We start from the raw sequence: 12,170 nt of genomic DNA, 5'->3' as shown, positions 1-12,170 counted from the left end.
ACATGGTTGCTTTTCCTGTAGTTGGTCCTGTTTTCTAAAGTCCTCAACACAGGGACACATAAGTCATCTGGGGAACTTAGGAAGGGGTGTGTGTGTGTGTGTGTGTGTGCGTGCACCTATGGAAGCCAGATGTTGACAGTACTATCTCCCTCATCTCTTCCTACTTTATTTTTTCAGACAAGGTCTGTCCGTGACCCCGTGACCCTAGACTGACTGCCAGAGACCTTCCTGTCTCCATCACCCCTCTTAGCACTGCTGAACTAACCTCAGGTTTATTGTGCTTACTCAGCAAGTCTTTTACCCACAAAGTCATGCCCGCAGACCCAGATGCAGGTTCTGATTCATCGAGTCTGGGTGGCCTGTTACTGTCCCAGGTGATCCCGATATGCGGCAAAATTTGAGAAGTACTGTCTTTTTGCTTAGTGCCAAAGTAAAGGGTGCTAGAGTTACATAAAGTGTTGAGGGAGTATAAAGTTTCAGGGCTGGGATGGACAGTGTGCCAGATATGGAGACTGAACAGAATGGTAGGCTCTTTGAAAACTTGTTATCTAGGTGTTAGGGTTCTCAGTTACCTCAACAGTACAGGGCTTTACTTCACACCTCTCCCACCACATTGCTGGGTTTCTGGGTTGCCAATACCCCATGATAGGGAACATGAGTTGATGGATAAAAGAAGCTGGCATAGAATCCAATACAAAAGCTTGGGACCTGCCGTGGATGAGCCCAAGGATTCTGTACCATCCCTCAAGTACTCATGGGGCACTGCTTTCTGTCAAGGCCTGAGCTGGGACCCTGACTTATGAGGGAGGCATGATTCCAGCCTTCATGGAGCTAATAGGATGAGCCAGGGAATGGTTCTAATGGGGAAACGGTAGGAATGTGCCCCGGTTATAGAGGAGGTCTGAACGGGCTTTGCAGGGATCAAAGAAAGTTTCCTAAGCTGTTCCTGCCAGGTCTTTTAAGATGAGCAGCAGCTTTCCAAGAAGCTGTGGAATGGGGGGAAAACAGTGTTGGATATCCTCCTGTGGGGAGTAGAAGCCCGTTGGATAATTTGAGCAGAGGAGAAGTTGTTTAGACTTGTGTGTTTGGAGGCTCAGCTGGATGGAAGAGGTAACTGGAACTGTAAAAGCCCATGGGTGGTCCAGGCAAGTCTTGAAGATTTTAGTGAGGTCAGTGGGTATCAGTAAAGACAAAGAGGAGATAGTGATATAATCTGCACTGAGAAGCATTTGACGGTGACTGGCCATTCATAGGGGTGAGCGCAAGGCTGTGCTGAGGCAAGCCGCCGAGGGCACCAAAGTTACAAGGGTTATACAAATTCTAACTCTGAACTGAGAGGAGTCAAGATGAGTTAATTCCGTGACATGGGGATGGGCTGGCTAGATGGAAAGACAGTCATCCAGGGTGCAGAGGGCTGTGGTGTGACATCGAGGACAGCCTGCCCTCCACTGCCCCTTGCTCACTCCTTGCCTTTGTGACCGTATGGGTCTGACGTGAGGCTCCTGCCACTCCAGCTGTCCTCTGCCATACTGCTCGAGCCAGCTTCCGACCTCCCCACAGCATCCTTCACCCCCGTGCTGCTCTGTTCCCAACGATGTGATGCTCGAAGGGGGCTGACCATTTCCCCTCCCCCCAGCCTGGTGTGGCATCCTCAGCTCTGAGAGCCCTCAGACATGTCAGCTGGTTCCACTGGGACAAATTCCAGTGGGGAGACAGCCAGTTTCTTCCAGTGGCTCAAGGTGATGTCAACCTTCCAAGAGGCCAGCGATGAAATCAGAGGGCAATTGGCTGCCCAAGGAAAGTGCCCTCTTCTTCACAGTGACGGTGCATTTTATAGAGCCACACTTTGTACAAATCCATTTTTGTGTCAGCACTGGGTTCCAGAAGCACCTGCTGAAGGCACTGATGGGGTGGGGGCCGCCACACAGCATGGAGCTCTCAGTGAGGCTGGGAACATGAGATGCAGACCTCGCTTAGTTCTCATTGGTGATCCAAGACTAGTTATCCTTTCTCCCTCCCTCCTTCCCTCTGCTCCCCCCCCCTCTTCATTTGTTACATGAGGAGATGAACAGTCGCCTATCTGAGATGTTCATTCTGTTGAGGGTTCTATTTAGCACCTGACATTGTACTACCTGCGCTTGTGAGCTGTCCAGAAAGGAAGTGATGCTCTCATACTGCAGATGTGAGGACCGAGGGGGCGCCTGGCTGGGCCTCCCGCTTAGTGGGCAGAGCCAGAGTCTTTTAGGTGGTGTCTAAAGCTCATGCAGCCTCTGGTGCCTCATTTTGTCCCCTGTTGCTGTGGAATCTCTCCCTTGGGTTGTTCTGATTTCCTTAGCAGCCCAAGATTAGACCAAGATTTCCTGCTGCCCCAGTGATGAGCTGTCTTCCTGAGTCAGGAACTACTCAGTAGAGGGCTAGGCTGCCCAGCGACAGCCATTTCTCCTCCTGCTGCATGCCATCTGGGGCTCGGCTGCCAGGAATAGATTGCCACCCACCCTCCTCGCAGGCATGGTGACCCAGCCGCTCCTTTGTATCCATGGGAGAGATCAGGTGCCTTATATTCCCAAAGGGGTTCTCTCTCTCTTTTTCATCCTTAAGGATTCTGTCCACAATGGAAGCTTTGTGCTATAGCCCTAGGGGCTGGAGAGAAAAACATCATTCCCACCAACGGCTACAAGGGATATCCCTTATGTCTTCTAAAAGGATCAAAGGAAAAAGGAGCTGAGTCTCTGCTCTGTGGTCCTGCTTGGACTGGACTTATGGAGTGGAAGCAGGAAAATCAGAAATTCAAGGCTATCCCTGGCTATGTTACATATAGGGAGGGAGGGAGGGAAGAAGGGAGGGAGGGAAGGAGGAAGAGGGTCTCTCTCTCTCTCTCTTTCTCTCTCTCTCTCTCTCTTTCTCTCTCTCTCTCTCTCTCTCCAAGACACGGTTTCACTGTGAAGCCCTGACTATCCTGGAACTTGCTCTTTAGATTAGCCTGACAGAGATCCACCTGCCTCTGACTCCTGAGTGCTGGGGTTAAAGGTGGGTCTTACCACAGTAATCTTAAAGCTGAGAATCTTAAACTGTCAATAGGCATGATGACACATACCTGCAATCCCAGCACTCAGGTGGCAGAAACAGGATGATTACGACAAGTTCCAGGCTAGCCTGGCCTACAGTGTAAGTACCAGGCTAGCCAACATTATATAGTGAGATCCTTTCTCAAAAAAAAAAAAAACCTACAAAGTAAAGGGCCATGTGTGGTGGTATATCCTTTAATCCCAGCACTAGGGAGACAGGCAGGCCTATCTCTGTGAGTTCAAGGTCTGCCTGGTCTACAAAGTGGGTTCAAGGACAGCCAGTACAGTTACACAGAGAAACCCTGTCTCAAAAAACAAACAAATAAACAAAACCCAAAACAAAACAACCAAACCTATAAAGCTAGGAACACACTTGCAATCTAGCACTGTTGTCCTGCACTGCATAGGTTTAAGGCTAGACCCTGTGACTAACAAATAAGAAGTCCGAAATTGCGATGGTCCTTTGCCAGTCCCATCTTTGACCTCCCCTTTGTGTTCTCAGGCCATGGAAAGCAAGCTACTCATTGGGGGGCGGAACATCATGGATCACACCAACGAGCAACAGAAGATGTTGGAACTGAAGCGCCAGGAGATTGCGGAACAGGTAAGGCTGCTGGCTTCCGGTTCCCTGAGGCATATGGCCTTGGGGTCATGTGTTGGGAAGGCTGGGGCTGTAAGCCCTGATGGACTTGGAATCCTGGAATTATAATTCAAAACGTAAGCTAAGTCGCTTGGATTCCATGGGTGTGTCAGCTCGGGGTCTCTCTTTGGGTGAGAGGAAGTGGTAGTTTCCCATGCAGCTAGCCTCCACAAGACTCCTGGGCCTTGCACAGAGATGAGTTCATTGCCAACTGTGTGGCTCTTTCCTAAGTCATCAAGTTAGTTACCAATTAACTATGATGCTCTACAGGTAATGTCCGCCAGCTCTTAGGGCTGGGACCTCCATGCACACAGGGCCACACCTGATGAAGCTGTAATCACAGGATCCGAGATAAGGGGTCTGTGTCCATGGTAAAGCCAGGAGCTTCAAGGGGCAGACTCAGCCGGCCCCTGAGCTCCGGTATCCCTCCTCCAGTGGGCGTGGTTTTCTCTTGTGAGTCTCCCTTGCGGTGCCTTACCCTAGAAACGCCGCGAGCGGGAGATGCAGCAGGAGATGCTGCTCCGAGATGAAGAGACCATGGAGTTACGCGGTACCTACTCGTCTCTGCAGCAAGAGGTGGAAGTTAAAACCAAGAAACTCAAGAAGGTAAGATGCGCACCAGGGTAAACAGGCTGCTGCCTAAGGGTCTCCTGCCCCAAGAGGATGTGTCTAAAAGGCCCCGCCCCACTGCTCAACCCCTGAACTATACTGCTTAGGCTGTGGGGTAGGGTGCAGCCAGGAGGCAGGCATCTGGTGTCAGGGTGTCACTTCCAGTCTACAGTGTGGTCGGTCATCCTCATGATCCGGGCTAACTTCTCTACTTTGGAAGTCATCAATGAATCATAGTTTTGGTAGCTGGGTCAGGGAATGTGATGCGACACCTCTGAGCCACGTGTACTTATGCCTGTACAGCTCTATGCCAAGCTTCAGGCAGTGAAGGCTGAGATCCAGGACCAGCATGAGGAGTACATCCGCGTGCGGCAGGACCTGGAGGAGGCGCAGAATGAGCAGACCCGGGAACTCAAGCTCAAGTAGGGCTGGCTTCTCTTCTGGTTCTGGGTCCCCACAGTCTCCCCCAATTCCTCAGGGCCTCTGTAAGAGATTCTTCTGAAAGCCATATTTTGACTATGCACTCACATGTCCATGTCCCCCTCTTTTGTTTGCATTTCACTTTTTTTGGAGACAGGGTCCTACTCTGTAGCTCAAGCTGTCTTGAAACTTTTAGCTATCCTCCTGCCTCAGCTTCCCAGTTACTGGGTTAACAGGTGTAGGCTATGCAGCTTGTATGTCTTTGGTGTTTTGGGCCTAAGGGTGTGTATATATGCACACCTGTGATTCGCATATGGGGGCCATAGGTTGACGATTGTTATTATTACTACTACAATTCTTATTTTGGAGACTGGGTTCACTGAACCTGGAGCTCATGAGACAGGCCAGCTCTTAAGTTGTTCTACTCCCTCAGCCTGGTTTGATGGCTCCACCTGCCCTGCCAGACTACTTGCTGAGTGCTAGTAGAGAATAACCCTCAGGGCCCTGGGCCCAGAGTCTGCGTTAGAAGCCGTGGTCTTCAAGTTCCATTTTTCTGTGGCGGTGGCGCCCCTTCCACCCTTGTTCTCCCCGCCTCTCTGTTCCCCCTATGACAAGATCTCTCCCTGTCTCCCTCCATTTCTGCCTTGTACCTGCCCCCAGGTACCTCATCATTGAGAACTTCATCCCCCCTGAGGAGAAGAACAAGATCATGAACCGGCTTTTCCTGGACTGTGAGGAGGAGCAGTGGAAGTTCCAGCCATTGGTGCCAGCTGGAGTGTGAGTCCCTCTGGCATTTGTCTGGACCCAGGGACTTGCAAGCCTCTCCCAGGGTCATGAGTGGTGAGGGGCTTGAGACCCTGCTGCAGAAAGACAGATGTTTGGGGCTTGGGGGTGGATTAAGAGGTGTGTTTGGAGGATGAGTTTTGCCAGGATCTAACCTGAATGGGTCTTCATGAAGGAAGTGATCTGGGTGTGAAGGGAGCCTGTGAGAAGAGGGGCTTGTGTGGGCGGCACTTCAGCCCCCAGTGTAACACCTGCTTACTTCTGCATGCTTTTGTTGGTTGCCAGAAACAGCAACATTTGTTAATATTTGCCCAGCTCTGCTGTTGTAAGAATACAGGCCGAAGGTAAGTCAGACATTTTTGAGCTTGTGGTCCGGAGGGAAAAGACTGAGAAGTGTCATGCCTGGGCACCACAGAGGCCTGCTGCAGTCTTTCTAGCTTCTCAGCTGGGGGATTCAGCAATTCCACCTGTTTCTACTCTGGAGTGCCTGGAGTCTTTAGGTGCCTTTGCATCAGTTAGCTGGGTATGCAGCGCCCTCTGCTGGTAGCTGTGCAGAACGAGGTGGAATATTCAGAGCAGATGGAGTGCCTCACTCAGCTGGACCAAATCTGTGTACAGTGACGGAGGGACAGTACTTCTCTGGAGATTCTTTACTCTCTGTATCCTAGGGATGCTACTGCCATGGCAGGGCAGGATCCTCCCCAGAGCTGGGATGGAAGCTAGTACGAGGTCGGTAGTGTCTAAGTGCATTACATGCCTGTTTAATCTATCTGCTTTCCGAAAGAGTGAACCTACTCACCACATTGTGATAAAAGTTGGAAATAGCAAATTTATGAATAATGGCCTTTCGGTGTTGGCACTTTGAGTTTGAGTTCAGCTTGGTCTGCTTAGCAAAGTCCAGGCCAGACCAAGGCTGTGTATAGAGATCCTATCTCAAAAGCAAAGCAAAGCAAAACAAAACATTGTCTTCCATCTCCACAGTACAATGGCCACTTTTAGGAAGTTTCATACTGAGAGAATTCTATTATATAGGTTAAATTCCGTTTTTTCCAATTCCCCAATTTTGTAATTTACAGATGTTTCCCTGCCCCAGCCCTGAGATCATTATTATATTTAATTGCCTGTTTAATCTTCTTTGATCTGGAATTGAGAAGGGATATTTATTTATTGATTTGTTTTTAGTTTAGCAGTTGAGCTATTTCCCCAGTACTCCATTTTCTTTTCTTTTCTTTTTTTTAAAGATTTATTTTTATTTATATGAATACACTGCAGCTGTCTTCAGACACACCAGAAGAATCCATTGGATTCCATTACAGATGGTTGTGAGCCACCATGTGGTTGCTTAGGGCCTCTGGAAGAGCAATCTGTGCTCTTAATCGCTGAGCCATCTCCCCAGTCCCCATTATCTTTCTTAAGCAAAGAAAGTCACAGAAGGAAAGAGTTCTCTTCGGTATTAGAAAACCTGAAAGCTACTCATTCCTCCAAAACTTCTAGTTCTTTAGTTTGCCTTTATGAGTTGTATTTGTGTGTGTGTGTGTTTGTGTGTGTGTGTGTGTGTTTGAGCTGGGCACTCATGAAGGTAGGCTTGTATCTGTCTAAGCAATATCCCCAGCCCTTTTTGCCCTTTTTATGTAGTTGAAGCTGACCTTGAACTCCTGATCTTCCTGCTTCCACCTCCTGAATCTGGGATTACAGGCATGAGCCAGCATACTTAGTTGATTCTGTTTTTGAGACAGGGTCTCATTACATAGCCCAGGCTAGCCTTGCTCCTCTGTCTCAGGCTTCCCAGGGCTGGGGTTGCAGGAGTGTGCAACCCCATACAATTGAGACAATTTTTTTTAAAGGGGAGGGGGTTTATTCAGGGCAGAGGGCAAAGGTAGGGAGAGAAACGGGAGAAGATGGTGGAGAAAGAGGAGAGAGAGAGGAGAGAGAAGTGGAGGCCGGCCATGACCACGTGGAGAGAGGGGGAAGGGAAGGGAGGAAGGGCGAGGAGAAGCTAGAGGCAAGAGAGTAAGAGAGCGAGACAATTCTTTAAAAAATTATTTTCTCTCTTTAGTTTAACTTAGTTTTATGTTTTATATATATGAGTAGTTTTATGTTTTATATGTATGCTTTGCCTGCCTGTATGTCTGTGTATCATATGCTTTCTCGGTGGCCACAAAGGCCAGATGAAGGCACAGGATCCCCTGTGAGCCACTGTGTTGGTGCTAGGACTCTAATGTAGGTCCTCTGGAAGAGCAGTGGCCAGTGTTTTTAACCATCAAGCTGCCTTCCAATACCCCATTCCTTGTTTCTTTTTAATTTTGAGAGCAGTTGGTGTTAGAATAAAGAAAACAACAGTTCCTCATCAAAATCCCAGCTTTGAATATAAGACCACAGAGAAGCCCAGAGGGTGGGCTGGTGGCAGAGGGAAGTGGGGGCCACCTCCCATCTCCAGACTACATCTGTCCCCATGATCTCTGCTTTTACAATTGGAGCCTGGGAGGGGGAAGGCCTTGACCATGGATTTCTGTGAGACAGAGATGCTCTGAAATCTGAGGCTGTGAAAGGACTCTCCCTCCTTCCCTTCCCAGACATCTCCCACAACTCACAAAACATGAGTCAAGCAGGGCTGGAAACACAAAAGCCCTGTCTCTCACCATTAGAGCATTGTTCAAGTTGTGGGCTGTTTTGCTTTGCTGAAGCCTGTGATGTTCTGGGATGAGAACACTGAAGACTGCACAGAGTAGAGAGACATTGTTTGAAACAAATTACCTAAGGCTGTGCTGTCCCTTAGGAAAAGGCTTTTGTTGGAAGCAGCAACCCTCCTTTGACTACAGCCACAAGAATCACCCTGCCCAGGGCCCTCTCCAAAGCAAGGGGTCATTGTTACCGTGGGACAATGTTTGGACATGGCTATGTCAGTTTATTTGGGAAGTCCTTCTTTTTTTCTCTTTTACTGTCATAGTTTTGGTTCAAGTTGCCTTGAAAACAAGTTTTACAGATTATGCCAGGTTGTGAGCATGCCTGTTTAATTTCTTCTTTGTTTTGCTTTTAGGACTAGAGGTTAAACTCAGTGATAGGCACTGAGCTAGCATGTTTGAGGGCCTGGGTTCAGTTCAAGCATCCCCATTTATAGACAGAGTGTCTTCTAAGGGCTATACATTTGGCAAAGGCACATAGCACCTGGCTTAGTCCACAAAGTTACAGTGACTTCAGCACTGTAGCCTCTGCAAGCACAGTCATGATAGATTCTTAGCAAAATCATCACGGCACACTTGAAGGACACTGGACTTGGAATGAAAACATTTTGAATTTGGCGTCTGATGAAATGGCTCAGCAGGCAGAGGCACTTGTTGCTAAATCTGAGGACACGAGCTTGGTCCCTGGGACCCACAAGGTAGAAAGAGAAAACCAACTCCCACAAATTCTCCTGATCTCAACATGAATGCCTTGGCACGCATGCATCACATGTATGCTCATGTGTGCACATGCAATGCATCAATAAAATAAATAAAATGTATTATACACACACACACACACACAAATTCTGAAACTTGGTGTCTACCTTGCCACATGAGGAAATAGATGGTTTGGCTTGACTTTGTTTTAAAGACCAGTCTTACTACATTGTCCAGGCTGGCCCCAAACTCCTGGCATCAAAGGATTCCCCTCTCTTAGCTCCTCAAAGAGCTAGTACTACAGGCACATGCTACCCCATTCGACTTTGAGAAACTCCTGTTACTGATTTATTTACTTAGTTAAGTTAGCCTCTCACTCTATAGCCCTGGCTGAACCCTGAATGTAGCATGTGGCTAAGGGTTGACCTTGAACTCCTGATCCTCTGTCTCCCCAGTGCTGGGGATATATATGAGGGTGTGAGACACACACACACCCCGCCCAGACTTGACCCAGCCATAGAGTAGCCAGTCAACAAACACTCGGCTTGTCATCATGTTGATGAAGATGCCAAGGAAGGGGCTGTGTCCGTTCCCCAGGAAGTGCCATTCTTCGCTGCTTTTGTTTAGATGTTGACTTTTTACATTTAGACCCCAACTTTTATTTGGTCTCGATTTGAGGAGTGACGGGTTGTTTATGTTTGAAAATCTTCTGAATCACAGGCTGGCCTCAGCTTCCTCATGTAACTGAAGATGCCCTGCAACTTCTGAGTCTCCTGCTTCTACCTCCCAAATGCTGACAGCATAGGCCTGTGGCACAGTGCCTGTTTGTACAGCGCTTAGGATCAAACTCAGGATTTCATGCATGCTAGGTAAACACTCTACCATCTGAACTATATTCACACCCTCCACATCCCCCTGCCTCTGCCTCCCAAGCACCTGGACATAAGCATGAGCTACCACTCCTGGCTCCAGGTTCAGGCAAGCATTCCTTCTTCCCCACAGGAGGGAAGAAAGCTAAACTGAGTTTGTTGCAGAGGCAACTTTATTTTTAAAATCTTGGTAAAAACATTCCTCAAGTCATGTGTGGTAGCTCACAGCTGTACTCTTAGTACTCTGGAGGTTGAGATAGGAGGATTGTCTCACGCTTAAGGTTAGCCTGGGTTGCATTCTAAGTTTCAGGACAGCCTGGGCTACATTAAGACCCTGTCTCAAAAAAATTTGATGTATGATAGGGGATGGTGGCGAGATAGCTCAGCTTATGAAGGTATTTGCTAACAAGCCTGCATTTGAACCGTGGGACCACAATGTAGGAGGAGAGACTTCCTCCCACAAATTGTCCTCTCACCCCCATACTGGGGCCATGGCTTTTGTGCCCTTACCCCCAAATAAATAATTTTTAAAAATCTAAAGCTGCCAGGCAGTGGTGGTGCACGCCTTTAATCCCAGCACTCAGGAGGCAGAGGCAGGTGGATCTCTGTGAGTTTGAGGCCATCCTGGTCTACAGATTGAGTTTCAGGACAGCCAGGGCTATACAGAGAGACCCCACTCAAAAAGCAAACACAAACAAACTTTAAGGAAAGCTTTGCAGGCTTGTGAGAATCGAGAGGAAGAGGACAGTGAAGTGCAGATGTACAGGGCTGTAAAGTAAGGTGAGCAGGTGAGCTGAGGAGAAAATGGGACCAGACACAGAAAAGTCCCATCGGCAGCACTGGGTGTGTATGGAAGGAAGACCAGGACGGCATGTCCAGAGATGCTGGATGCCTGTTTTCAGAGTAAGAGAAGAAAGGCAGCAGGGAGCTGGAGAAATGGCTCAGTAGTCAAAAGTATGTGCTGGTCTTACAGAGAATCTGGGTTTGAGCCCAGCCTGTGTCAGGCAGCTTACAATGCCTGTCTGTAACTCCAGCTGTGCGTACGCTTGCACACACACATGTATACACACAGCACACACATAATTTAAATCTCTAAGAGAAGAGAGGGACTGCTGACAGTGAGAACAGTGTGCACTTTTCAGATGGAGCTCAAGGTTAAGTTTCCAATTTTATTACTAGTATTTTTATTTACTTTTACTTTGTGTGTATAGGTGTTTGGCCTGCACGAATGTCAGTACCACTTGTGTGTCAGCTGCCCACAGAGGCTAGAAAGACAGCGTTGGATTCTTGGGAATTGAAGTTACAGACTGTTGTGAGCTCCCATGCTGGTTCTGAGATTCAAACCTGGGTCCTCTAGGAGAATTGTGAGCACTCATCACCACAGTCATCTCTCTAGCCCCCCTTCTATTAAATTTAAAGCCAAGTTTTCATGTAGCCCCCTGGACTGGCTGGTGGGCCTTGAATTTGTTATGTAGCCAAAATGATCTCAAACTTCTTCCTGCTTCTGTCTCCTGAGTGCTAGTATTACAGGAGTATCCCCCCCCACCCCCCCTGCCTCCAGGCCTGGTATATGTATGTAGTCCTGAGAATGGCACTTAGAATTTTGTCCATGGTAAGCAAGTATTCTACCAACTGAGCTACAACTCCAGCCCCAGGGGCAGGGTTTTAATATTAAAGAGAAAGTTATGCTGTTAGTCAGCTTGGTGTGTGTGTGTGGGGGGTGTCCTAGGAGCCTGGGATCTGTTGAACATATTAACTGTCATTCTGGGTCTTTTGGAGGTATGGGTAACCACTGAGCTGCAGCCTGGCTCTTAGCTATCAGCCACAGCCTGTTTACTACATAGGGATCGATCCTGAAAGTAGGCCTGGGCAGAAAAGGGATGGATGCCTGGTGTCCCAGTTATAGACTCCCTTCCCCCAGCCCCTTCTTCTCCATGCATGCCACCCAGAATAACCCTGGCAGGTTTATTGGGTCGGACTGCCAGTTCCCACTGACCCGCTGCTCTGCCCGCTTAGCCCTGTCCTAGTCCCAGGGTGTGCATTTTCAAAGGCTCTCTCTGGCCCCAGCATGTTCCACATGCACCCATGAGAGACAATACTGAATCATAAAAAGAGTACTTGGGGAGGTTCATATTTTTGGGGTTGATAATTGTATGACCTGAGATACAAAAGGCACTTGGCTTTTCTAAGTCTGTCTCCCTGTTTCATCTATAGCTTAGGAACATGTTAGAAAATTCAAAGAGATGTGGAGTGTACCTTTTCACTGATTAATTACTTTCCTGATGTTCCCACTTTCTTCTCTGTGTGGTGATGATGCACTTCTGCCTGTGTGCAAGGCTGTCACTAAGGCTGCCTCTCTGGCACCTAGCCTTTCTGGCTTCCTATAGCCCCTGGGAACAAATGG

The 12,170-nt window shown here is 48.3% G+C and overlaps 1 protein-coding gene across 2 annotated transcripts in view; it reads left to right on the top strand.

Moving 5' to 3' along the window:
* Positions 1 to 12,170, top strand: part of Kif3c (kinesin family member 3C) — a 36,917-nt gene that overhangs the window by 19,226 nt on the left and 5,521 nt on the right. For both annotated transcript variants that reach the window (XR_003712752.1, XM_028778095.1), the window contains exons 2-5: positions 3,568 to 3,669; positions 4,189 to 4,311; positions 4,618 to 4,736; positions 5,395 to 5,511. Coding sequence is in view for 1 of the 2 variants with exons in the window: in XM_028778095.1 (XP_028633928.1) it covers positions 3,568 to 3,669; positions 4,189 to 4,311; positions 4,618 to 4,736; positions 5,395 to 5,511 (461 nt within the window). In the remaining variant the exon portion in view is untranslated. The remainder of the gene's footprint in view (positions 1 to 3,567; positions 3,670 to 4,188; positions 4,312 to 4,617; positions 4,737 to 5,394; positions 5,512 to 12,170) is intronic.

Source organism: Grammomys surdaster, unplaced genomic scaffold (genome assembly GCF_004785775.1).
Source record: "Grammomys surdaster isolate TR1022 unplaced genomic scaffold, NIH_TR_1.0 324, whole genome shotgun sequence".
In the NCBI taxonomy this organism is placed as follows: Eukaryota; Metazoa; Chordata; class Mammalia; order Rodentia; family Muridae; genus Grammomys; species Grammomys surdaster.
This window is presented reverse-complemented; position numbering and strand designations above follow the sequence as displayed.